Genomic DNA, 27638 nt, shown 5'->3' with positions numbered 1-27638 from the left:
CACACCAAGGATTTTGTTTTATTTCTCGCAAAACTATAAAGGTACAGGACAAACTGATAAAGTAATGGAAAATGATACACTAACATTTAAAAGAAATCAATACGGCTATTCTGCAAGGATGGATTAAATAGAACTAAAGTAAAAACAATGTTACGAAAGATTTCTATTTCAAATAAATAGTTTTTTTGAACTTCCTATTCAAAGAATATTGAAAAAAAAAATGTTTTCAACAGTGACGATAATTTGTTTTCTTGAGCATCAAATCAAATTAGAATGATTTCTGAAGGATCATGTGACACTGAATTTCAGCTTTGATCACAGGAGTAAATTACATTTTAAAATACAGTACAATAGAAAACAGTCATTTTAAATTGTAATTAGATGAAAGTTTTCACTGTATTTTTGATCAAATAAATGCAGTGTTGGTTATCATTTGGTGGGATTTCTTTCAAAAACATTAAAAGAATCTTGCTGGCATTAAACTTTTGACCTGTAGTGAGTTGAATTATGGGTGCTGTTAAAATGTTATAATGGATTGGCTGTTATAAATAAAAAGAGTAATTTAAAATAAATGCAATACACAACTTTGGCTTGTTAGCTTAGTATGACACATTTGGACATATTAAAATATTTTTTTATTAGAGAATTTTTTTGTTGTTGAATTTAGTTACACCAATAAAAACCATTTCTAAGGGTTAGGAGACACATTTTTAAAGCGCATGATTGCAACTTGCTTAAAGGGATAGTTCACTCAAAAATGGGTACGTAATCCTGTATGAGTTTCTTCTGCTGAACACAAAATAAGATATTTTGAAGAATGTTTGTAACCAAACAGTTGATGGACCCCATTGACCATTCCATAATACTATGGAAGTCAATGGGGCCCATCAACTGTTTGGTTACAAATAGTCTTCAAAACATCATCTTTTTCAAATTCATACAGGTTTGGCTGAGGGTGAGTAAATGACAGAATTGTCATTTTTTTGGGCGAACTATCCCTTTAAGAATAAAAGATTTTAATGTTTACTATCATATGTAGGTTGTGGTATTATTTGGGACATCTACGTCCGTTAGATTATTTTTATATAACTAGAATATTTGATTAGATTAATTTAGTATAACTTTGTTTAAATAGGCGTTTTGAGCAGGATGTGTGGATCACTGCAGCCATCTACTGGTCATTTCGCTCAATTGAGTCTAATTAAAATACCATAACATTTAAAGGTGCCGTAGAATGGATTATTTTATTATTTTATAATGTTTCCTGGGGTGCCCTTATAATGTTAGTATGTTTATTAGATCAAAATTTGTTATAATTTAGAAATAAAAGGCATATTTCCTAGCCTGATTTCATACCCTGATCTGAACACTCTGTGTGTTCAGGGGCGTGTCTGCTGTGAGACTTCAGTGTAAACGCCCACTGCTGTGATTGGCTGACATGCTTGCATATGAAATATCTGGCATTACATGTAGAGCTATCTGGAAAACATTTACTATTACAGCGATTATACGTTTTTACTATTACAGCTATCGGGATGAACGAATCATGATAATTTTTTTAAGTATTTAGATCTATTCCAGCATTGAGCAGATGACAGCCTGTCGATCGCGTGAATGAAGATCTTATCACTGCAACGCGATTTACTGATGCATAAACAGTGTTGAACGAATTTGAGAGAAAGATTATCTGTCTGGACTTGAACAATTACACATCATAAATTCACATAACCCACTGGTTCTCCAGAGGCTCGGATGAAGGAGCTAAAAAAATATTTTTGTGTTCATTTGTAGTTACATCCAAACACTGAACAACTGCCATGCTTCGTTCGCTCGTCTGCAAGCCACGATGTCTCTCGAGGTAAAAACAATATCGCGCTGGATCTAGATAACACAGTGTAAATTATCGTTAATAAAATCACTACTTACCGCTTGTGGGAATATAACGTTAAATTGCCCCCTTCGTCCGTTTGAGACGCCGAGAGAAGCCTGGCTGCTTGATATTGTTCCAGGTTAGAAAAACAGTCCGCGGTGAAATGGGCAGAGCAACTAACAACTTCGAATTAAACTGTAGCGGTATCCGATTATAGATAGATCTGCCATTTTCTCTATGATCCTCGCTTGTTTCTTCACCTGCAGAACTTCCGATGATTCGGCTGTGCAGTTTCGCCTGGCACTGAGCATGGGCTGGCTTATGCAAATTTTTAGAGGCGTACATATTAATGATCCCAACTGTTGCGTCACAGTTGGTGTTATGTGGAGATTCGCCTGTTTTTCAGGGGTGTTTTTCAAAAACGAGATTTAAATAAGAAAGAGAAAACTATGGTGTTTGAGACTCACTGTATGTCATGTCCATGTACTGAACTCTTGTTATTTAACTATGCCAAGATAAATTCAATTTCACATTCTAGGGCACCTTTAAGTGAATGTGAATACAAAATTAAGTGTTAATAAGTTATCATGTCTCATTTGAGTATGCTATTATGTAATTAATTATGTAAATAAGTATAAATGATGTTAGTATTATAGTAAGTTATCGTAGTAAATCTAATAAGGCTCAACAGACTCGCAGGAATGAGCAGGTCCACCATACATCATTGCTTCAACAAACATTATCTGCACTTACAAATATACAAGAAACTTGTTATATCATCGCAAGTCAACATCTGAAGTATTTAACACATCCATCCATAAACTAGAGGTTTAAAGCAAATGCTGTATTCAGTTGAAGTTGTGTTAAGTCGAAAAGTCACCGAAGGCGATTTGACCTGCAGCTCCACAGTTCGGCCACTAGGTGGTGGAAAAGTCTAAGAAAAGTCCGTTTGCTGCTCCACCGCAACTTTCGCTCTCCGGACAGACGTGAAAGTTGCGCGTTTAGGACCCTGAGGCGAGTGTTTTATACTCTCCATGTGCACCAGACCATCTCTGCTGAGTGAAATCAGTCACTGCGTTATTACAGCCTGATACGGAACTTCAGAGTCACTTTCTGTCTGAGCAAACAGCAGCCGACGTGATGAGAGAACTACACTTCAAGGATAATTTTTGGGTAAGGGTTTTGTATTTTTTGGGGGGGAATATGAATGAAGTCGATGTTTAGTGAAACATAGTGAAGATACTGTTTATTTACTCAATACTAAATGATAATCAATTTATCTGATGTGGTTTACGTTATTTAGCAAACGCTTTATTTTAAGCTCATATGTCACATATCGAAACAACGTCAATTCCCTTAAGGGAAGTATGGTCGGCACATCCTGAGAAACCAAGTAGTCCATAAAACAACCCAAATAGAAATTATCTTCTAAAATAATACATTGAAAATAAAAATATACCTGCATGGTCTTTAACTATTGCCCATGATTCCAGCTTGAGATCTTTGAGACCTTATTTGGCAAAGCAGGCACTAAAGTGCAATTTAGTTTTGTTTTCTTAGCTTTTATTTTGGGAGATGTTTCATGTTGACTGTGGCTTTGGGTATGATGCTATGTCTGCCCCTCAGACTTATAAATTACATAGACTGATGGGCTCTCATGGTTAATGATAGTCAACAGTTCAAACCACCATGTTTCTGAAGACTAGAGTGAGGAATTAGTGATCTACTATGTGGATTTCTGGGTCGCTCGTTCAAAAACTGAGTGACTTTTGTGAAGTTACTTGAATGTGTTTTGTGTATTTTTTGTTTATTCTTCAATTGTGCGTGCAGAACACTGATATCACCAGCACAGCTGGGTATGACAGCATCATCCAGCACTTGAATGACGGAAAAAGGACATGCAAAGAAATCGAGGACTTCATGAAAGCCAGGTGAGAAGTCACAGTCAACACTTTTAGTCTGACGGTCTCACGCGTATAAATTTACCTTTAGTGCATTCACACGAATATGATGTAATTTCACTGCCTCATGACGAGCATTGTTGCAAGATTTCCTGTTATTCATGTGAAAATGATTTACGGTTAAAAAAAAAAACGTTCCCATGCTCTGCTAAAGGGATAGTTCCCCCAAAAAGTTAAATTCTGTCATCATTTACTTGCCCTCAAGTTGCTCCAAACCTGTATGCGTTTTTCTTCTGCTGAACACAAAAGAAGATATTTCGAAGAATGTCTGTAACCAAACGGTTTCCCATTGACTTCCATATTATTATTTTTCTCATACAATTGAAGTCAATGGCTACTGTCAACTGTCTGGTTACCAACATTTTTCAAAATATCTTCTTTTGTGTTCAGCAGCAACTCATACAGGTTTGGAACAACATGAGGGTGAGTAAATTATGACAAAACTTTCATATTTGGGTGAACTAACCCCTCAGAGTTACATCAACAAATACTGGGTTTAAAGTCAACATGAAATCAAAATGAACCGAAATAGTGTTTTTAAAATGATGTCCCTAAAACCAATGTGATTGCATTTGTAAAGAAATGCAGTTTATTTGTAATCCAATCTCAATCTTATTTGCCTAGTCAGACTGATTAATGTCTTGATAGTGCTACAGAATTATGTAAATCTCACAAAAACTCTATGAATGATTTACTTATAGTTTTCTGCATGTTAAACAAGGATAGAGAACATATCAAAGCGGTGTGGAAATATTTCCTCAGTTTAGAAGTTATGAAACATAAAATCCTTCTTATTGCTATAACATGCTCAATATTCATGTTTCATACATTAGTAGAACATTTGATTATATTAACAAATAGATTTTAGGCAAACAGACAGACTGATTAAAACTCATTAGTAATATTAGTATTTCTTCTTGGCTTACATACAAAACATTTATCTAAAATATATAAAAAAAATACTTTTCAGAGCTGCTATAGAGGAGAAATACGCCAAGGATCTGCTTGGTTTGTCTAAGAAAGTGTGTGGACACAGCGAAATGAAGTAAGTACTAATGTCTAGAAATTACAGGTAATATTTTGGTTATGTTTTTACAAATTGCAATTGCTTGAAAGGATTGTAAAGGTAAACCGGTAACTCTTAAGCATTAGCATTTGTGCTACGGACATTAAATCATGAAGTTTCTTGTTGAGAAGTGTGCTATTAATATAATAAGAAATCAGACTATAAAATGAGGAACATGAGCCATTTTAGAGACAGTAAACAGTAATCAAGCAACCACATTATAGCACCATAGGAAGGTTCTAGCAACTGCCTACAACAATGTGTGCATGCCCCACTTACACTTTTTAGGTTTTTGTCTGTTTCAGTGGTTAAATTCTTTGATTTGTTTAGCCAGAAATTTCTTAAATGTACTTCACGTGACAGTGATTTGAAATATTATTGTGTTGTTCTGGTTAGATACAACTGATGCCCTTTAAGAAGATAACATTTGAACAGTGCCATGTTGATGTACTAGATCATTTAAAACCTAAACAGTCTCTGTGTTGGTCACATGTTTGTAGTTGGTTTGTGGTTTGTGTCTTTCCTCTTACTATGGGGTGATAAAAAAAGTGCAACTGTTCTTAACAAGTGACTGATGTCAGCAATTTTACAATAGTTTTATTGCACAAAATGGATGTCGGTTACTCATCAATATTTTGTCTGTTTTTAGCACCCTGAAACGATCACTTGACGTTTTCAAATTACGTAAGTAGATACTGTCTGAAAATGTAATGATTGCAGTTTATTGTTACCCTCCCTTATGTTTAAATTGAATGTTTAGAAACAGAAAATATGAGTTTGTCTCATCTGCATTTGGCCCAAACCATGAGGGAGGAAGCAAAAAAATTAGAAGACTTCAGAGAGAAACAGAAAGAGGCCCGGAAGAGGGTAAGATGTACAAGCAGCATTTCATACTTTCTAATTTACTTATTAAAAGTGAAGTGTGCCATATCTGCATTACCAGTGTCACTAAATGGAAAGACTTTTCATATCTGGAGAAAGTTATTCGTTAGCGTTTCCATTCATCTCGATGGTTGTTGCTCAGTGGACCTCTTGGAAATATGGGTGTCCAGTCCTTGGCACTGTTTTTTTTTTTTTCTACCCAGGTGTAAAAGCGCCAATTTGCTCTGGTGTTGCAAGGAAATTACAATACTGATGACACAACACAAACACGCAATTCTTCATGAACACTTCACTATTTCGACTATCCTGAACTGTGAAAACAAAAGCTGCATGCAGGGAAGAATGTATGTAGCCTCCAACAAACAGTGCTACTATACTAAAATGAAATATTAGCAATAGTGTGCTGAGAGTGATGAGGGATTTTTGTAGGCTAAACCTGTAGTTAGCATCACCCTAGGCCCCTCGACAAAAACCCAATAAGGCTTTTTCATTGGCTTTTGGAATATTGCATTAAAATAAGCTCTCTGACCAACAAAAGCTTATGATTCTTACACGTTTTATTAATTCCAAGAAAATTGGCATATAATTGCTAGAGTGCCTTCTTTGTTAACGCAAACACATCTCGGGATTGATCCTGGGATGGGGACCTAGTAACATTGCTGGGATCAGTCCTGGAACGCGTAAGGATCAATGCTGTGAGGGGTGTGTTGCATGCACAGATTCCTAAAAATCACTGGCAGTGTGAATGAACCAAAATCAAACGATCCTAGGACAAATCCCTGGACACGTTATCAGTGTATTTTCCGGAATCTCTGTGTGAAAGGGGCTGTAGTTTTCAAAAGCGAGATTATAAACGCAACGAGGCTGTGAAAGCGGACTAGTGAGTAGATAACTGTTATAATATAATGTCCCGAGTACCTCTGGTGTATTTTATGTCATAGAATAAAACATGAAAATATATTGAGCTTATGTTCACCACAGACCTTATAGGCAGTTAACCAAAAACCCATTGTAATTACTAATAATTAATAATTATAATTAATTAATTAATTAATAATTATATGTAATTGATAACGTAATACTATTATTAGTAACATATTATTATACACATTATACATATTTCTATGGCATAACTGTCGAAAAATAATTAAAGTTGTGTTTGATTATGATTTCACTTTTTTAACTTTAGTTAGAGTGTAATGTTTAAGCATAAACAACATCTGCAAAGTTACGACACTCAAAGTTCAACGCAAGGAAGATATTTTCTTTTACAGAAATCGCTTTTTAAGGACTACAACAAACCAATGAGCTTCTTCACTAACCCTTAAATTCTAGAAATTCTACAAGATCTCCACACCAATTCATCAACTAACCATTCAGAAATGTCCTGTTGTTGCATTCTATATGTTGTCACCTCTTCTTGAGTCTCTCCATCTTTGTCCAACTCCAGTTTGAACATGAAAGGCTAAAAGTTTTTTATATTTTCAGTGCGTGTTTGTGTGAGGTAATTAAAGCTGCTAACACATAAGCTTTGGAAGCTCCGCCCTCTGCACCGGGAGCAGCAGCTCATTTGCATTTAAAGGGACACACACGAAAACGGCGCGTTTTTTTGCTCACCCTCAAAACGTGACAATTTTAACATGCTATAAAAAAAACATTAGTGGGATATTTTGAGCTAAAACTTCACATACACAATCTGGGGACTTCAGAGACGTATTTTACATCTTGTGAAAAGGGAATTATAGGACCCTTTTAACTGGTGAAGTGGATTTACTTATTGTAGAGTTAATGAAAGTTATCATGAATATTGTAATGTTTGAAGCGGATGCAATAACAAAATGTTAGTAGACTGGGAAGATTTTAAAACGAGTGGTTTCTTCGTAAATCTTCATGCTGTGAAAATACAAACCGGGGGCAGCGTGTTGCAAAAAAATCCTCTCAGCCATTGGTCAAACAAACAGATAGCCCGGCCTCCAACTCACAGGATTGGCTGAGCCTGTGTTGCTATGCTGTCTGGTCGGAATGCGCTAAACAAACAGCACAGTGTTTTGATAGAGTTAGAAAATGTTTATACTTTCCAGGTGAATGAACCTACAAATTACTTGCTTATAGTATAGGAGAAAGTATTTTAATAAAGGAAAAAATAACACTTAATTTTCTACAGTACATAATGATACTCATGTTAAATTGAAGAAATGAAATTAAAAAGATGTTTTTTTTTTTTCAGGTAGAACAGCAGATGGACGCTCTTCATAAGCAGAAGGGTGCTCAGTATAAGAAAACAGCTGAGGTAAGCATACATCAGAGAGCAAAGCGTACTCAGGAACTATGTACTGTCTATATACTGCCATTCATCTGGGCTTTGCTATAATAGGTGGTTCAGCCCCACTTTTATATGGTACCTTATGCCCTTTATGGGAAGTGTATTTTCTGAAGCAGTGGCAGGAGGGAAGTGAATAAGTGCACCTGATTTTAGCCATACAAAATGGGAAGTGATCAGTGCTGAATGGCATTGTTCATTAAAGTGACAGCTTCTTATTCAAACTTAAAAAAGTTTTGAACTTGATATATTCAGGTTGGTTTCCTTTTTTTTTTTTAGCATCAAGGTTTCCATCTTAGCTGAGAAAACACATGACCCTTTTGTAGAAATAAACTAATTTATTTATGTACCTATCTAAGATAATTGTGCTTTCTAAAAATGACTTTTTATTATAATTTTCCACATTTAGAATAACAGTAAAGTTGTCAAAATAGTGAAATTACACAAATTTAAGTAATAGATTTGTTGCTTTTTCTTCACTATCTGCTCCAACTCATCCATTTAAATAAATATGATTCAAATATTAGAAGGTGATTAATACATAGACATGATTAGTCATTGTCTACGTTTGTTTATTCTATATTTTTCTGCCTTAATCTCTAGATCACAATGTTTTTGAGATAATGAGAAACATGCGTTCAGAAAAATGTGTCCACTTTTAGTTGGTAGTGTAGTATTGTGTTTCTGTATACAGTATAATAAAGATGCATAGACAGTTTTGGGTAACACTATATTTTAAGGTAACGTAGTTAAACGTTACTTCATGTACTTACTATAGTAATAACAGTAAATTATGCATAATTGCAAGTAACTTACCCTCAACCAAACCCTAACCGTAACTCTATAGTAAGTTCATGTAGTTAATTAATATTACTCAGTATTTATCTAAAGTACAATGTAACTACGTCACCTTAAAATAAAGTGTAATGCAATTTTGAACGGAATATTATAGCTCATATATAATATAGATTATAGTTAGACATAAGATACATTGGTTAAATGTCAATGGGTATTTTTAAGGCAAAGAAGACCTATGATCAAAAGTGTCGAGATAAAGAGGAAGCAGAGCAGAACATGAACAGAAACGCCACCACTAGCAGTTCCAAGCAGCAAGAAAAGGTATGCAAGTAGAAGAGTGAGAGTGCATCTGTTTTTTCCTATCCTGTATGACCGCTGCAAGAATCTGGCTTTCAATTACATTTTCTTTGCTGTTGTGCATATTTAGAAGCCTCTTTTCTTTTCCTGGCTTCATGCATTTTGCTTTTACTTGCACTTTTTACAGTGTTAGCAAGGCCTCACTTTATTGATATTCCTCTGGTTAAAGATTGATCCAAACCCTTAACTGTTAACTATTAAACTTCTATGAGTAATCTGAACCGATTTACAAACAGACTCCATTTTGTAATGGAATGTCAGTCCATGGATAGAACTACCCGACACAAAGCGGCTGCTCCACGAAATGCATTTAAAAAGTTATAGACTATCCATAGACTAGAACGGTTATAGAGTGTATCAGTGCCCGCCCACTTTTTCAGTGGCGTTGGTTCCGGACGTATTTTTCCCGTTCATTTCTCCCATAGGGATTTCAAAAAAGTCTTTGTTAAAGTGTTATAAGGCATGATGAACCAAGCGAATCAGCTAGGAGGTGAATCACAACATTATAACTTTGATTTGAAGCAAAAAATTATTTGAAAAACTGACAAAAATGTAAAGGTACAAGACTGTACTTAACAGCTTTAGTGAGGGAAAGAACTACAATCCCATGATGCATTGCAAACAACAATCAAATTAAAAACGATGGAGGAATTTAAAACTACTCATGGACAAATGTTGATTATGTATACATAAAAAACAATGTATTTAAGTTTATTGCAAAATATGCATGTTCAAACATTTAAGTATTTTGAGAGCGTAGGGAGACTTGATTACGTCATTCGCTGTGCTTCACTGGAGTGGGCGGAGCAAAAGAGCTCTTTTGGCACATTTTGGTTGTTTCGACTCTGATTGGTGTAATTTTCTGCACAGCATCATGGGTAATGTAGTTTTTCACCATGAATTCCACTGTTAAACACGATTATTTTAAAACTACATTGAAATAATGCGGGCTGACATCTTTAAAGGGATGGTTCGGAGTAATTTCAACCCAGGGTCCTTTGCACCATGACCTCGAGCCAAACACCTTTTATGAGTACAGAACCTATTTGTACTACTGTAGAAGTTTGGTACCATTCTGGGCATTATTAGGGGGGTCATTTACGAGATACAACCTTGGATCCATTAGCGCCTGCACAAAGCCATTGTTTGGCTCGAGGTCATGGTGCAAAGGACCCTGGGTTGAAATTACTCCAAACCATCCCTTTAACAGAAGCAAATACCAACGATTAACAACCCTGTAGCTCACAGCAAGTTTGTCTTTAAAGGTTTATAAGTTATCGTTAAAAATCAGTTTCTCAATGGAGAGAGTGATTGGCGTTTTACTTCCGGAACCAGACTGTTGCACTCTTACACTGTTACACCAAGACTTTTTAGAGGTTTTTTGCCTCTTGTATGTAGAGCTAGTTGCTTATGCATCTTATTTATAAAAAGCCCAAGCGTAATTTCTGTTTTTAATGAATTAAGCCTGCTTGTCATTTCAGAAGACATTTCAGTATGGGAATTACTTGAGTTTGTGCTCAGAAGTGTTGGACAGCGTTTCTAATAGAGAAGCTGTATGTTTAAAAAAGGAAAAGAAATCAGCCACCTCACTACTTGTCATTTAGCAGAGAAACTGAAATATGGAGGACAGCACTGACAAGATCTGTGCGTGCGAGCGTGTGGGGGCAATAGTGAGAACAGGAAAAAGAAATCGAAATAGAAAGTACTTTCTGTAGATAAAAGAGGACTTGTTTAGTTTAGTACATTTAGTACAGTGACTGTACCTGACTGGAACTTCCTCTGGATTAAAGGATTTCAACACTTTCCAGCCAATGATTCTAGAGCGACCTGATACAATCCAAACGTAGCTGACACTAGTTATGTTTCCATCCAAAGATGTGAATTTAACTTGGAATATGGGAATTGGAATATTGAAACATTTGCCAATAAAAATTAAAAAAGCAGCGTTTCCATCCCATGTATTCACGAGAAAAAACTCGACACTTCCTGGGATATTGGCACAAAATATCGAATAAAAATGGAAGTTGTTGCAATCACTGTGACTCTCTTATCCTACAGCATAAATGACTTGTGTCTCAAAGCGCACAGACGAAACTGCTGTCATCTTATCTTGTATTCGTTGTGACATTTGCATATGAATTCTCATTTGTTTTTCTTTCTTGCATCTGTTTTATCATTTTAAATCTGCTTTCACACTTCACAGATGCATTGCATTAAGCTAAGATACTTGTGTGCGGTCAACAGAAAACAAGCATAATGCATACACAAAACTGTAACACTATTCTTGTGCTGCCCTGCAAGCACTCATATGTCCTTCTGAAAATTAAAATCTACTTCTGTTTGGTGTGTAAGATGACGTTATTAGCATATTATGCCTGGAACACTTTCTTTTTTTAAATGGAGAGAAAAGCAAACATAAATTCAGGCCTAAATTCAGCATATCTCCAGAGAAGGCAAATGAGTAAGGACAGCAATGCAAAACAAACCAGCAAGGCCACGCATGGGAACAGATGACTGCCAGAGCATGTACAGTACTGTGAATCATCGTAAAACATTGCAGTAATGTTGGAAGTATTTGTGATACCCTGAGGACAAGACTCTTGAAAGGCTATAAAGCATGTGTAGCGAGTCAACCATATGTCTTCATCCATTCAGAGAGTAAAAATAGACGCGATAGGAAACTACTGTTTTTGGAGCACGGCTAAAAAAGAGAGAAGTGCCGTTTAGCTGTCTTTAATATGTGCTGGTATGATGTGAATGACTGTACAAAGACATTCTGTTGTATAAATGATGTCACTCTCTCATACTCTCTCAAGCTGTACGCCAAAACACAGCAAGCCAAGCAGACGGCAGAGGAAGCCGGTAAGATGATGCACTAGTACTTGCTAATAATAATATTCTTTAAATAGGGCTGGGCAATAGATTCAGTTTTTAATGATTCTTTTGGGAATATAAAACTAAGCAATATTGAATATTGTAAATTTTGTTTATATGCTCTTTTTTTTATCTGGCTATTAAGCTTCTTTAAAGACCCCCTGTGGTGAAAATACAGTTTTTAATGTTGTTTATATGTCTATGTGGTGTTTTTGATATGCTTTAAGACTAACCATGTGCAAATTCATAAGTCAACACCATTGCTGAGTATTTTTTCCTTAAAACTGCAGTGAACCAAAGACAGTCTCAAAAACGCGGTTTGAAATCGCTGGTGTTTCTGACGTCACAAACTACCTAGTAACCAATCAGATCAGCGTGCCGGCGGGCTTTAGCATATCATTAACTATTCTCTGAAGCAGTGGAGTCTCGAGAGAAGCCAGGTTATCCCCGTATATTTTTCTGTTGACATAAAAAATAGTTTTTAGTAATTTTAGTAATATAGCGGGTAAATTATGTATATGATGTATATTATGATGTTATGATGAACTATATGCCTTTCTCCACTGACAATCCTAGTTGTTCAAAGCGTTTTTAAGGATACTGATTTTTAGAAAAGCAGACTGAGATCTGAACTTGAACATAGTTTGTGTAACATTAGCAACACATTATTAGCTGTTTGCAAAAGGCTAATCGGTTAAATTACCGTTATGTGTCCGACGTTGTAAAGACCATTGTGCAGCGTTTACTACAGTAAAGTTGGCCGAGTGAATCGGTGAGCTGGTGTGAGTGAGTGGAGGCGTGGCTAATTAGCATATTCATAGATCCGCTTATAATAAATGAAACAAGGGTGTAGAGTTACATTCAAGCTATTTAAAGGCATGAAGTGACTTTTAAATATGTCGTTTTGGTGGTCATAGATGAGTTTTAAGGGATACAATTATTCTTTAGCGGCAACCTTCCTGTCTCTCTCCAACACGGAAACCAACACGGAAGTGACTTAAACTGCATTTCATCGACTGGCCGCTAGAGACAGGCTGCAAATGAGAGTCAATCCCATAGACCCCCCATATTAAAATCCTGTTTATCCGGGAGTGACGCGCTACCAAGATGGCGACGGCTGGCTCCGCCCACTTTGGGCTTCAAAAATGCTCTTCAGAAACCTACGAGTGAAGTCACGGACACTACGTCCATATTTTTTACAGTCTATGCTTTAGACTAATTCTGCAGCTTGTATATATGAGAGCATTAAGACAAGTGAATAATATACCGATATATTGGCCAGACGGATTAATTGTCTGATTATTGGTCATTTTGAGCACTGCTACTTAATATACAGCATGAATGAGTGTAGTCTGATTCCCAATAAGTCTTATGAGTCGGTTCTTTTTAGTGAATCAAACACATACATCTTAATCTTTAAAACCTACTTTATGTTGTTGTTAAGGCTTCTCTACTTAGTTACTGAGTAGTTGTTCATATGTCAATGTGTAGTTAATGTGTAGCAAAAGGCCTACAAATATTGTCTTTATTTAGTTGTATTGCCCAGCCCTACACACAACACAACTGTTCTATTTCATTTCTAATTATGCCCTTTGTTTGACTGCGTATTAGACAGGATATACAGTCAGAATGTGTCGGCGCTAGGGAAGATGAGAGAGGAGTGGCTGAACGAGCATGTCAAAGCATGTGAGGTGAGCGCTACGCCCGGCCTGCAACACACACCCGACACTGATGACTGCTATTGAACGACACAAACTGCCTGAATTCAAACATGCTTTAACAAGTTATTAGGTGGTTAGTGACTTACCGGCTGGTGTTCTAGTGTGAATAAGGAAAGACATTTTTATGGGGTTGTTTTATAATGTTATGCTCTTTCTACTTTGACATCTCATGTGCATGTTGCTGCAGTTTTTTGAGAAACAGGAAGTGGAAAGGATCAACATGCTGAGGAACGTAGTGTGGACCCATCTCAACCATCTCTCCCAGCAGTGTGTCACCAGCGACGAGGTAACCTGAGCTGTGCACCATCAGTTAAGACCTACATATGGAACTTGCCTTACCATATCCACTTCTGTTTTATGCAGATCTATGAGGAAGTGAGGAAGTCACTGGAGCAATGTAACGTTCAAGAAGACATTGAGCATTTTGTCAACCTCAGAAGAACCGGAGACAAACCACCAGGTAATCTCAGCGAGTTTTTTGTCACAATCCACAAAAAAAAATATTAATTCCACACAGATTTCACATTGGGTTCAAGTGAATTTACCACACTGACCAACAGAAAGCTGCTTGGTTTGAAAGTGACTTTCTTGTGAACTGAACTTCAAACATTAAAACCAGGGCTTGATATTAACTTTTTTAACTGTGACTAGTGGTTTTCCAAAGTTACTAGCCACTCAGCATTTTCACTGGCCACAATTTTGACATCGATATCATAGGGGGAAAACTGCCACATATATATTTTTAATATTATCCTATAATTTGGCTTCAGGAATATTAGGCTGCTGTCACTCTCAGACCTGACCCACGGATCCATTATACGTCTGTTACACATGCGTTTTCTTTCTCAACTGTTTACATTCACTGAAAACAAAACTTACTGTGTTTACATGAAAACTCGTCAAGACCGGCATTTGGACATTATTTTGTGTGTATTTGACTGTTTAAGCGCAATTTGCAGCGAAAAAGAGCTCAATTTAGTTCTAAGAGGCAGCTTTATGTGCGCTCACTTTGGGTATGAGCACAAATGTGCCGAAATTCAAACCCTGTAACACCAACAATAATTATCCGGAGCAAATGAAACAAGTGAGTGAGGGGAGGCAGGTTTGTGTGTCAACTCGCAAGAAAGTGCAGCTGGTATCGTATATCTAATCTGCAGAAAAAGAAGCATTGGAAGCATTAGGATTATTTCATTATCAATATGTATCGAAAAATCTATATTTTTGATAACACTACATTGCACTTTATTATTTCAGATGTCTTTTTAAAAGACTACAATTGAAAAGTGTATATATTATAAAATTCAACCCACCAAGGTGTCTAGTAGGAGTGACTGTTACACGCCACTGCTGAAATCCACCCGCATTTGGCGGGTTTTAATATCAAGCCATGATTATAACACTATTGAAAGGACAATGGATCTTTATTGCGCAAAATTGAGCAGACATTTCACCAATGTAACTGTACTTTTACTTTGTATTTTGCTATGTACACTTTTAGCTTTAATTTAAATAGAAAATAAATGTACTTATCCTTAACAATTTTTCTGTTCTTGTCCTTACTGTATATAACAAAAAGCATCATAAAAGCACCATAAAATTCATCTATATGACTTTGAGCATAAAAGTTTCTGATATTACATATTCCAATTTGATACACTGTGTTTGATTACAAGACAAAACCTAGTTTGAATATGCTCATGTGCAAATGAGATTTGAGGTGGTGGGGATTCAAATTTCCTCACATCAAGCTATCATGTATCTTCTGAAAAGTTTGGTCTAGTTTTATTGTGCTTTTTTGTCCTTATCAGAGCTTGATGGTCCGCAATAAAGTAAAGAGCAGCGTTCCACTCAAATATGAGCTTGATGACATTTTATGTTTGGTTAAACTATCCCTGTAATGTTTGTTAAACTGATATTTCCTCAGCACCTGTTCCATATGAGAACTTCTACAATCATCAGAGATCGGCTGGAGTTCGCTCACTTCCAACAGCTGGCAGGTGACCCCTCACTCCCTACAGCTGTTTCTTGCAAACTGACATTCAACGCTTAGTTAGTCACTTTATTTCTTACGTAAATTCCTGCTTTTATATTATCTTATGTCTTGCTGTGTTATATTTCAGGAGAGCAGCAGCTCCTCCACCGCCAACTGCAGAAAGTATGAAAATATTATGTATATAGCGATGTGTTTATGCATTCTCTTCTGTATGTTTGTACAATTCCAATTCTTGTTGTATCTTTCATCCTTCAGATGATCCTTTATACTCAACTGTAGCGGAACCAGGGTACAGCCTAATACGATACTAATAAGAGCGTAATTCGGTAAGAATTCTTGAAGGAATGTAACCTTGACGTACAGTTTACAAACAATAATATTAATGCTAGAGCAAGTATTATACAGTTACTAATGTTGTTTATGAATCCCTTGAATGTTTCCTTGAGGAAATGGTGTTTCAGTTATTGTTATGTTCTTTTCCAGTCTTCGCAAACCCTTCTGCTGCTCAATGGGAATACAGTGAAGGCATTTGCGACTTTTTCCATCAAGGGCTGAAAAGCACATTGGTTATCTTCTACTGCGGTTGCCGACATCCTCACACTGTGTAGTGAGAATATATATTGTGTCCTGGCATAAAGGGGTGTTCTTATCTCTGTGTAAAAAGCATCTTAACTACCACCCTTGCAAACAGAGTGAGTTTTGACACTATTGTGTTTGCGTAGTGGTAAAAAGTCTAATCTTGAAGTTCTCACTACATTGATAACAATTGATCATCAAAACAACATTGTATAAATCTTTGTATTTTAATCACTGTAAAAAAGGTTGACTAATTTAGATTAAGGAATTTAAAGGTGGAGTGCACAACATTGTACCTCTAATGGTTCCAAATGGAATTGCAGTTTGTTTGAGAAGCCTGTTTAGGCTCAACCAATGGCGTGAATTTGGGGGCGGGTCTACCAGTTTGGCTAGCCAATGGAAGACAGGAGGGGACTATTTTTTGTCATTATTTTTACATTTCTGTTCGGTTCAGCTAGTGGTACACACTTCACCTGTAAAGCAGCTTTTAAAAGACCACAAAAAGTATAATTTATTTCTTATGTAATATTCTAGACACTGTCAATACATAGTCCTGCACCACTGGATACGTTTCTTCAATAAATATATATATTATTTGATCCCATTGTCCATTGATGAACAGTGTGGTATGTCAGCTTTATTCCTCTGTTGAGGAGTGTCCATTTGAGTCATGAATAGAAAACATTTCCAAGATGGCTGCCGAGTGAACAAACTTGAGTGCGCAACCAGTCGACATCCCATAAGGCCATGGGAGCTGAGGAGCCGTCAGATTTGAAAGTTGAACAGTGAGTGCTGTACCTGTAGAAACTGAGAAAGTCCTTGTGGTTAAATTGTTTTTGCTAATATGTAAAATAAATAAAATTCTAAAATTACGGATATACTACGTCCGTAAAGGTATACATACTACATATAACCAGCATACACTCTTAAGGTCGGCATGAAACAGAAGTTGCGATAGTCTTTTCTTCCCTATTGGACGAATAACCGAGTGACACGGTTTCTTGAACAAGAAAAAATGTAGGACGGGACTTGATTTTGTACATGAGGAATTGATTGGATGATTGTGGTTTGCTATTGGACGATCTCATGTGAGTGACAGGTTGCCACGCCCTCACGTCAGTCAACACATCATCAGAAAAGAGAAAAGATGAGCCGCAAGAGGGAGGGGAAGTTACTTTGATTAAAGATTACGAGGACACATGAATTTAAAAAAATTATGAGCACAAATTAGTCATTTATAATAAATACTGCAATATTCCTTAAAAAATAAGAACACTCAATTTTGATTTCATGGTCACATCAAAATTAAAGGATCCAAAAGTGCATTGCCATGCAATGGAAACATTTTTGGTTCCCTAAAGAACCTTTCAGACAGTGAACAGTTCTTAGAAAAAAATAACCTTTTTTTTTTATTAATCTGAAAAATATTTTAATTATCTGAAGAACTTTTGTCCTCTATATGCATACAGCTTTTTATGCTATGGAAAGATTCCATGGATGTTAAAGGTTCTTCACTGAACTATAGATTATACTTTATTTTTAAGAGTCAAGGCCTTTTCACACCAAGGACGATAACTATAAAGATAAAGATTTAGTTCTAAAAATCATTCTAAATGTAACAGAATAGCAGAATCCACACTACAACTGAAATGAAAACAGCACAGAGGAACAATATTGTTGGAATCCCTTTCAGAATATTTTTTTCCAGCTGATAAATCCATCCTGCTTTAAAGAGCTCGAACATTTAAAGTGATGTACAACAAAACTGCAGTGCACGCTTGAAATAAACAGAATGATTCTGTCTCTTGGTGTGGACGCTAATATAGTCATCGTTATACAGGTAGTTATCACTCTTGATATGAACATGACTTAAGGTTGACCAATGGCTGAGAAGTTCTTGACAAAATTCAGTAAATACTATGAAGGTGTGTGAATTCAGAAGCATCCTTAATCAAATAAGGACTGGCTGGTCTAAACATGGAATACTCTTTGAATCTTAGGTCCTGTTAAGACTTGGAATTAAGATGCGTTTTGGTTGATCGGATCACAAGTGGACAACGCTAAATACAGGTGTAAACGGGGTCTAAAACGTTTTGAGCCACTTTTGACCACTTCCAGAGGTAGTCGAAAACATATTAGACAGGATTGTTTTCGTAGTGTAAACGCTCATGAGGTCAAATGCGACCGTCTTCTCTCCGCCTACTGACCTAACGCGTAAACATTATGGGAAGATCCAAGTTTGGTTTGAAGACGAAAAACGTACCAAGCATGATGTTCTCTCACCATTACTGATTTATAACACACTCACACACTCTGCTGCTCTACGCATGTCTTTCCGTCGTCTCCGGTCTCATTTATATGTAAATTGTGCAAGCTTATTTGTTCCATTAGATCAAAAAGATCTAAAAAAAAAAACAAAAAAAAACATACATTTACCCAGCCATAGACCCTCCCCTCAAATAAATCAGGACAGAAGTGGTTGAAAGTGGACAAAAGAGACAGATTAAAATACTAGGTGTAAACGGGTATGTGTCTCCCCCGTCTAGTAGTGATCTGATTGTTCAAAATGCAGGTGTAAACAGGACCATATACTGTATCTGTTCAATGCTCATTAGGAACCCAAAGGAACCGACAAGATCCAATTGGTGTGTGAGAGGTGAATGCCTTTCCATGCGGGAAAACCTTTGTCTTTACTGTACTGTGGTCTCTGATTGAGGTCTTGAAGCACACAAATTTCCAATCATCACTGTTCATGTTCAGATCAGATTTGATGGATGGGGTTTCCGTAACCACCCGAAGTCCCTGGAAAGCCCCAAATATGTTCTTCCTCTGTGCGGCCAGCCCTTCAGAGGACATCTCAAAGCTTTGATTCTTAGTCAGCACTGAATCTTCTAATAGTTGTTGAGGAGCCGGTTCATCCTGGTCCAGCTGGGCCTTCAGATGCTCCAAGTCTACCTGTGCAAGTTCATTATCAAGCCTGAGCTGCTTGGATCCTGACGGACAGTTCAAGCTGGTGTCCTCACTGAGAAGTCCTTCACAGAGAAGCTCATTCCAGCTGGACCACAGCTGCCGCTTGACCCCTGATGTCGGGCTTTCTGTGTCAGAACTGGTGGAGTTAGGTAGAGCTGTGGAAGATGGATCCGATGGCTCTTCCAGTGTGAGCAGAGAGATCCAGGAGTGTTCAGAAGAATGATCCTCTGTTGAGCTCACAGGCGTACAGTGTGACACAGAGTCTCTCTGGAACGAAGTTGTCAAGATCTAGAAGACAGGAAGTGGAACTGACAAACGTCATTTGTGGTTAACGTGATTTCACCAAGTAGGACATGTTCCTGGATCAACATCCTGGAACAACTTTCCAGTCCATCAGACAGATCTGAGGGATAGTTTTTTAGTTAATGTCAAGTTTAGGCTTACAACAAGGGTTAGGGGCTTCTACACCATTCTTATTCAACTATCGTTTTCTTCTGATTTTAAGGATAAATTATGGGATATGGTTAGGACAGGAATGTTGTTCCAGGATCAAACGTTCACAGTGCATTTTACTTCCAAATCTGATGTATTTATGGGTGAAACAGGATCTTAAATTAGAAAAATGGTTGGACGGGACTGGATTCGATCAGGAATTGATTGGAGGATTGTGTTGGTGGTGGATGGACAGTTTTTTCTTTGGAACAGATGAAATGTTCACAATAAAACCAGGGTTGTGCAGTAAAAAGGTAAATATGTTGACTTCAAAATTGTGATTGTCATTTGCCCTTCATGGATGGAAGAGTATTTCTTATTGTGTAATCACAATCATAAAGAACTCTGATTTATACTCTTATTTATATATATAAAAAAAAATGCTTTACATCTAGTAATGTAGCGTAATGCTCAGTCTGTTTCACCAGACTTCTCAGCTGGGCATTCGTCTCCTTCAGGGCGGATATTTCCTCTTGCTTTCTCCTGAGAGTGGCATGAAGCTGTGGAGAGAGAGACGCACATGATTATTACTCAGTAATAGTGAAGTATGTGAGCGCTGGTATGGAGACATCAGAGATGATGTGATTCATCTGGTCAAACATGTGCTGTCAAAACAACACGCACAGAATGAGCTCATTCAGAGTCACTCAGTTTGCATACTTGAAGAAGTGAAGAATCATTGTCACAGGCAGGAACTTTCATATAGGAAACTGAATTGGACGACATGCCACAGAATTTGAATAGATTACCCAGTTATTTGGATTGGATGGACTGACAAAGTGTGGCCTGAACGACTCTTGCTTGCAGTGATGAGATTTGATCATTTATGAGTCACTAAGCAATAAAACACAACAAATAGGGAAGTGGTCTTCATTTATGTCACATAGGACATTTTTTGCTTGTGGAAATCAGCAACTGCAGCGTGTGAATATTTTCTCATGACTCTGTTGTTCGCTGGTTCCCTAAAACGATTTCATCCCAGGGGTTACATTTGTGACTGACATTTATTGAATGGGTCAAAAGGGTGTTTTTTACACAACATAAAGCTATTTTATACCAGTTTGCTCCTCAGAAAAATATGTCTAGTTTTTTTACATTAAGTGAGACAAAGTAAAATTGAAAAGAAATATACTTATATTCTTGGCTTATCATTTATGTTTTCCAAACAATTGCCTGGTGGTAGTAAAAAAAAAAAAAAAAAATGTTTGCAACTTTGAAAAATTGTTGGGTTTGAGAAATTTAGCATACTTTTACAACTGTGACAAAGAATAAACCACAAAAGCTTGTTTAGAAAAGGCATACAGATTCAGTTTCAATTGTTTCATGTGTGCTTGCAAAAAGCCTAGGACCTGTGCATGCGTGGATGCATGCACACCCGTGCTACCGAACACACACACACACACACACACACACACACACACAGTATTTTGAGTATAACAGGCTTTATCACAGAAATGAACTTTATTCTCAGATCAAGGGCATACGGTCAGTCAGTTTAAAAAAGAAATACAAAACCTGTTCTAATTGAAAGAAACTTCTCCATAAAAACATAAGCCAAAAAAAAAAAATTGTTCTCTAAAATGCTTGATAGGGTTCTTGACATAAATGAATGGAAAATATGAAAAAGTGCAAAAAAAGTGAATCTCCCTGATTTTAACACTATGAACTATTTTAACACCATATATATGATACAGGGAAAACTATATAGTTTGGGTGGGGGACATGCCCAAAACAGAGCAATTCTGGCAAATTTAATTAGAGACGAAAGTAAGGCAAGTAATAATTAACGAAACACAATAAAACGTTTAAAGCAGTTATAGTATGATATGCTATTGTTAAAGCTGCACTGTCTCACCCCCACCTGTCTATTGAGCTCCAGAGAGAGATCTGTGTGTTCTGACACTTCATGTGTGGCTGGTGACTGACACTCGCCTGTGGAGAAGAGGAAGACTGTATTCAGTGTTTCTTTTTTTACAAAGAATATAAAATTGAAATAATACATTACCAGCTACTATATTTGTAGCCTAATAATAGTACAATATACAATAAAAACAATGACATATTTTCAGTTTTCAGATGTAAATTCATATCTGTATCTAACTTCTTAATTGTTTCTAAGTGCTTTGCATTTTCTCAGGTCTATAGTAGGCTACTTCTCACCTGTGGCAAAGTCCAACAACAGATCTTCATTAGATGACTGGATGCCTGGGCTTGCTCCATTATCCTGCTGATGAAATTTCATAAAATGACTCTCATGCAAATTCTTATGCCTTTTTCATTCGTCGTACTGTAATAATCCTACCATAAAATAAGACAGCTGAGTGTAGAAACAGGTCTGCATGGTGGAGTGATGCGAGTGAGGGTGTACGCACGCAGTGTTTCTGTCAGACCTGGAGTGACATCACGGCGCGACCGTTGTCGTCAGGTGCGCGTGTTTGTAGCGACGCGTCGCGTGCCTCGAGTCCGCGCGCTTCTGAGCGCCCTTCATTTCAGCGGCAACCGAAGCTCCTCCGCCTCGCACGCTGCTCTTGTGTACGTTGGAATCCTTCACATCAAGATTAATACTTCGTGAGTAGCCCATAGCTGTTTTTGTTTAGAAAACTACTCGTTCTTAGTACAATTTTAGAAGAGAATAAAGTTTTAGGCTTTCTCTAAATGTTCTTATAGTCCAACATTTTACATTGCAAAAGTTTCCTCCTGTCCTTTCCAGTCATGTGGTCTATTCTATTCTATTCTATTCTATTCTATTCTATTCTATTCTATTCTATTCTATTCTATTCTATAGATAATGTAACCATGACATGGTGATAAGAATTAGATTAGATTAGAAAAACTTTATTGTCTGTCACAAGTGACAGAAATTTGTCTTTGACAAGGCAGGCTCAGATAACATAAAAACACATACAAAAAGAAAACATAAATACACTCAAAACAATTTAGCTACATTAACAATAAAGACGTGCAAAATGCAAAAATGTGATGTGTTCTATATATGATTGTTCAGTGTAGTAATGGCCGTGGGAATAAAATCATTTTTGTATATGTTTTTCCTTGCAAGTGGGACTCTGTAGCGTCCACCTGATGGCAATAACTGAAAGGATTGGTTAAGGGGGTGGGTGGGATCCTGTGTGATTGTAGTGGCTTTCCTCAATACTGACCGGGTGTGAAGTTCTGTTTGGGGAGTTTGAGGGGAGCCTATTTTCTTACTGGCTTGATTTATTATTCGTGCAAGTTTGGATTTGTACTTGACGGTGAGGGCATTATACCAGGCTGAGATATTGAAAGTGAGTATGGATTCAATGAGTGACCTGTAAACCCTAATTAAAATATCCTTGCTCACACTAAAATCTCTAAGTTTCCTCAGCAGGTGTAAGCGCTGCTGGGCTTTCTTATACACAGTGTCTGCGTGCTGTGAGAAAGACAGAGATGGACACAAGGTATTTTAACTTGTTCAACTGGCTGACCATTGATGCTGAGGGGTTGAAACATTTGCTGTGTATTCTTGGTTTCCCTACTCTGACAGCACAGCTCCTTGGTTTTATCGATGTTGAGCTCCAGGGAAATTTCTTGGAATGTTGTGACCAGATTATTAACTGTCTGGTGGTAAACAGACAGTGCCTTAGTATCAGACAAATGGGCTACTAAGGCCATATCATCAGCGTACTTAAAAAGAAACATTCCATCCCTGTTGCAAGATATATTGTTTGTGTAAACAGAGAAAAGAACAGGAGATAGAACACATCCTTGGGGGAGCCCAGCATTTAAAAGCTGTTTCCTAGAATTAAAACCGTTCACACGCACCTGTTGTGGTCTGTCATGTAAAAAGTTCTTTATCCATAAAATCAATGTTGGGTGGACCTGAAGCTCGATTAGGTGTTGCAGAAGTGTGTATATGTGTACAGTATTAAAAGCAGAGGAAAAGTCCATAAATAAAATCCTTGTGTGAGTGTGTGATGAGTCCAGCTGTCTGGTCACAGTGTCCAAGAGAGTTAGAGTTGCATCCTCCACTCCACGTTTAGCTTTATAAGCAAACTGGAGTGGGTCCAGTCTTCCTGTCACAGAGCTGGAGAGGTGGTTACCCATTACTCTTTCCATACATTTGCAGAGTAGCAATGTCAGGGCAACTGGCCTAAAATCCTTGGGGTCTTTAGCATGTGTCTTTTTAGGAATCGGGATGATGGTTGATTCTTTCCACTGGTGAGGAACACAGCTTGAATCCAGGAGGCTCTGAAAGAGCTTGGTGAAAACCCCACTTAGCTGGGTGGAGCAGTCTTTGAGAAGGGCCAGGGGCTTTGTGTGGGTTCACTCGGCTTAGGACAGATGCCACTAGTATCTCATCTATGATGAGAACCTGGTTGGATAGACTGGGGCTGGGGGGATTCCAGCTGACGGATGTGCTACAGTTGTCAAACCTGCTGAAGAAGTTGTTTAACTGCTCTGCAAAAGAAGCAGGATCTTGACCATTAATCACTGCAGGTTTAGGTGTTCTCCCCATCTGGTGTATAGTTTAGTTTAGAATAGTTTTATATCACCTTCACCTGCTGGAAATCATGTTTATTATAAACCCAACAGATCACTCAGATCATTAGGATCACATCAGCTAGAAATACCAAGGGTTCACTCTAAGCATGGTGAGTCTGCTTTTAGCTATTATGCCGGAACCACCTTCCAGAAGAGATCAGATGTGCTCCTACAGAAGTCACATTCAAATCCAGACTCAAAACACATCTGTTTAGCATTTATTGATTGAGTATAAATCGCTGTCAGTCCTAGAGCCTCCGAACAAATCTTTGGGGTGCGGATTGGATCGATTTCTCTTTCCAAGAGCTCTTCCTGTCCGATTTTGGGTGAAAAATCGGATCTATTGGAGACGTCCAATAGATTACTTAAGCGCGCTGAAAGAACACCACAGACACTGTACAATCCACATGGGAAAATCTCACAGTAAAACAAGCAGCTGTGAAAAATATGATACACCGGTGGTTTACCAGATGAGAAGTTTACTCTTAATTCCTTTTATAACTGTATCATCTTTATATCTCTTTTAATTCCTGTTAATAAACTGTTTTAATTTTCCTTGTTTTTATTTTGTGATTATTTTAATTCCTTTCTGTGTAAAGTACTTTGAATTAGCATAGGGTATGGAATGTGCTATATAAATAATCTTGCCTTGCCTTGATGGGTTTGTCAGGAAGAACACTAATGTAATTATTATTCATATTTTATAGGCTTTTAAAGCAGATGGATGTTAGTGTGGAGCCTGAAAGCATGTAACTCAATTTCAACTTTAAAAGAGTCTGAATAACAGACTATAATTCATATAATGAGAGCTAATGCTTTTTTGTACGGAGCCCCTAAAGGGACACGGTGAAGGAAAAGATGAGATGGAGGAAAAAAATCTTTTGTCATTGCTTTTGTGTTCCAAAGTTTAGCTTTCCCTTGCAAAAATGTTTGCGTTCCGCCAAGAATCTTTGCGTTCGCTCGCAAAGAGCTCAAAGGTTTTGCTAGTGAACACAAAGCTTCTTGGGCGAACCAGAGAATGTCTAATAAGGCGAGAAGTTTCACTCTCAGTACACTTCCGACATCTGAACTGGTTGCAGTTCCACTCTGGTTCCATATGAGGGCGCTCACAGGACGAGTGCAGAATGAATGGAGGTCTATGGCGCTATACCCATCAAAATCCACTTTTCTCAGGATATAATTTTTTGTCTAGTAATTTGAATGTTGTATTCGAAAGGAGATGCAAAGAAATTACCCATTGCTGGGTGTTAGATTTTTTAGAGTCACTTATTTGCTTTAAAAAGTCTTTTACAGTGTCAATGATGTCATGCACATGATACGACCAGAGATACTGCTTTATGGCAATCCTTCAGTCACTTTGGTGCGTTCGCGCTCTGCACTTTCTTTTCACTCGAGGCATCGACAACACAGCTGACACATGTAAATACACGTTCTAGAAGAGTTTTTGTTTTGTTTGTTTCTGGTCCCGCTTTGGATGCCACGATGCCATCAAGCGGTATCTCTGGTCGTAATCAGTCCTTCTCTGACCAATCAGCGTTCATTAGCAGAATGCTAGCGTGTTATGGGCAACAACAATTCAACCTGTAAGAAATCGAAAGGACATAAGTACTCGTTCATTCAACTTTCGACCTATAACCCATGATGAACTTGCAAAACCTACAATAAAATCTGAGATTTCTCAACGTCAATTGGGTGAAAGAGACAAATTTAGCCGTCTAGCCCCATAGACTCCCATTCATTTTGCACTCATGGGCGATCGCCCCCAGTGGAACTCTGGTGGAACTACAACCAACATTCGGTGCAATGGGACTTAATAGGGAGTGGGCAGGCTCTCCGTAGACGGGCTCTGGGCAAATGCAAAGTTTCTTGTGGGGAACAAAAAAAAAGTTTCTTGGGGGGAACGCAAAGTTTTTTTCTCGGAGGAACGTAAATGTTTTGCTAGCGAATGCAAAGTTTCTCGGGGGATCGCAAAGGTTTTGCCAGTGAACGCAAAGTTTCTAGGGGGATCACAAAGGTTTTACCAGCGAACGCAAAGTTTCTAGGGGGAACGCAAAGGTTTTACCAGCGAACGCAATGTTTCTAGGGGGAACGCAAAGGTTTTACCAGCGAACGCAAAGTTTCTAGGGGGAACGCAAAGGTTTTGCCAGTAAACGCAAAGTTTCTAGGGGGAACGCAAAGGTTTTACCAGCGAACGCAAAGTTTCTAGGGGGAACGCAAAGGTTTTGCCAGTGAACGCAAAATTTCTCAGGGGAGCGTAAAGGTTTTGCTAGCGAACGCAAAATTCCTCAGGGGAGCGTAAAGGTTCTAGGGGGATCATAAAGGTTTTACCAGTGAACGCAAAGTTTCTCGGGGGAACGTAAAGGTTTTGCCAGCGAACGCAAAGTTTCTCGGGGGAACGCAAAGGTTTTACCAGCGAACGCAAAGTTTCTAGGGGGAACGCAAAGGTTTTACCAGCGTACGCAATGTTTCTAGGGGGAACGCAAAGGTTTTACCAGCGAACGCAAAGTTTCTAGGGGGAACGCAAAGGTTTTGCCAGTAAACGCAAAGTTTTCTAGGGGGAACGCAAAGGTTTTACCAGCGAACGCAAAGTTTCTAGGGGGAACGCAAAGGTTTTGCCAGTGAACGCAAAATTTCTCAGGGGAGCGTAAAGGTTTTGCTAGCGAACGCAAAATTCCTCAGGGGAGCGTAAAGGTTCTAGGGGGATCATAAAGGTTTTGCCAGTGAACGCAAAATTCCTCAGGGGAGCGTAAAGGTTCTAGGGGGATCGTAAAGGTTTTGCTAGCGAACGCAAAGTTTCTCAGGGGAACGTGAAGGTTCTAGGGGGAACGCAAAGGTTTTGCTAGCGAACGCAAAGTTTCTCAGGGGAACGTGAAGGTTCTAGGGGGAACGCAAAGGTTTTGCCAGTGAACGCAAAGTTTCTCAGGGGAACGTAAAGGTTTTGCTAGCAAAAGCAAAGATGTCCCTTTAGTGGACTGTTTTTCCCAGTCCACTGTGTCAGGAACATTACCCAAGTTAACCTTTAATGTCTATTATTTATGATAACTATGGTCAGACTTGAGACATGAATCTTAACCACTTTACATAACCTAGATATTGCATTCACTTCTATCAGTAACAAAACAATAACATTATCACCACAAAATTGTTCATCTGCATTCCTACAGTCTTTTAGAAAAAACACAACCCTGTTAGTCTATTATGGTAATGGATTTGAAGAATACCACAAACATTTTGTTT

General features: G+C 37.8%; 2 protein-coding genes across 4 annotated transcripts; one reads left to right on the top strand and one right to left on the bottom strand.

Moving 5' to 3' along the window:
* The first annotated feature begins 2886 nt into the window (after window positions 1-2886).
* pstpip2 (proline-serine-threonine phosphatase interacting protein 2) lies at window positions 2887-17292 on the top strand. 2 transcript variants are annotated; one of them, XM_081354246.1, is made up of 15 exons: window positions 2887-3043; window positions 3701-3801; window positions 4802-4876; window positions 5547-5581; window positions 5658-5764; window positions 8007-8069; window positions 9120-9218; window positions 12071-12116; window positions 13740-13819; window positions 14037-14135; window positions 14213-14309; window positions 15774-15846; window positions 15970-16004; window positions 16098-16168; window positions 16326-17292. In XM_081354246.1, exons 1-14 carry the CDS (start codon window positions 3011-3013, stop codon window positions 16151-16153), a joined length of 999 nt encoding a protein of 332 aa, XP_081210372.1. In that variant the 5' UTR covers window positions 2887-3010; the 3' UTR covers window positions 16154-16168; window positions 16326-17292. The 2 variants fall into 2 exon arrangements, with proteins under 2 accessions (XP_081210372.1, XP_081210373.1); XM_081354247.1 differs by having other exon boundaries at window positions 2910-3043; window positions 5664-5764; window positions 16326-17035.
* Window positions 16969-22414, bottom strand: mcidas (multiciliate differentiation and DNA synthesis associated cell cycle protein). Of its 2 annotated transcripts, none has more exons than XM_081354248.1 (5): window positions 22183-22414; window positions 22041-22107; window positions 21742-21812; window positions 20270-20380; window positions 16969-19676 (listed from the first exon to the last, which is right to left on the bottom strand). In XM_081354248.1, exons 1-5 carry the CDS (start codon window positions 22219-22221, stop codon window positions 19020-19022), a joined length of 945 nt encoding a protein of 314 aa, XP_081210374.1. In that variant the 5' UTR covers window positions 22222-22414; the 3' UTR covers window positions 16969-19019. The 2 variants fall into 2 exon arrangements, with proteins under 2 accessions (XP_081210374.1, XP_081210375.1); XM_081354249.1 differs by having other exon boundaries at window positions 22041-22104; window positions 22183-22223.
* Between the last annotated feature and the right edge of the window lie 5224 nt (window positions 22415-27638).

Source organism: Scardinius erythrophthalmus (assembly GCF_964197995.2).
Source record: "Scardinius erythrophthalmus genome assembly, chromosome: 23".
Lineage (NCBI taxonomy): Eukaryota > Metazoa > Chordata > Actinopteri > Cypriniformes > Leuciscidae > Scardinius > Scardinius erythrophthalmus.
This window is presented reverse-complemented; position numbering and strand designations above follow the sequence as displayed.

Excerpts from the sequence above, each read along its gene's own strand:
- pstpip2 (XM_081354246.1), top strand. The coding sequence starts at position 3,011 with ATGAGAGAACTACACTTCAAGGATAATTTTTGG. Across the intron at positions 9,219-12,070 it reads GTTCCAAGCAGCAAGAAAAG|CTGTACGCCAAAACACAGCA; the intron begins GTATGCAAGTAG and ends TACTCTCTCAAG. Across the intron at positions 16,005-16,097 it reads TCCACCGCCAACTGCAGAAA|ATGATCCTTTATACTCAACT; the intron begins GTATGAAAATAT and ends TTCATCCTTCAG.
- mcidas (XM_081354248.1), bottom strand. The coding sequence starts at position 22,221 with ATGCAGACCTGTTTCTACACTCAGCTGTCTTATTTTATG. Across the intron at positions 22,108-22,182 it reads CTCAGCTGTCTTATTTTATG|CAGGATAATGGAGCAAGCCC; the intron begins GTAGGATTATTA and ends AAATTTCATCAG. Across the intron at positions 19,677-20,269 it reads ATTACGCTACATTACTAGAT|ATCTTGACAACTTCGTTCCA; the intron begins GTAAAGCATTTT and ends CCTGTCTTCTAG.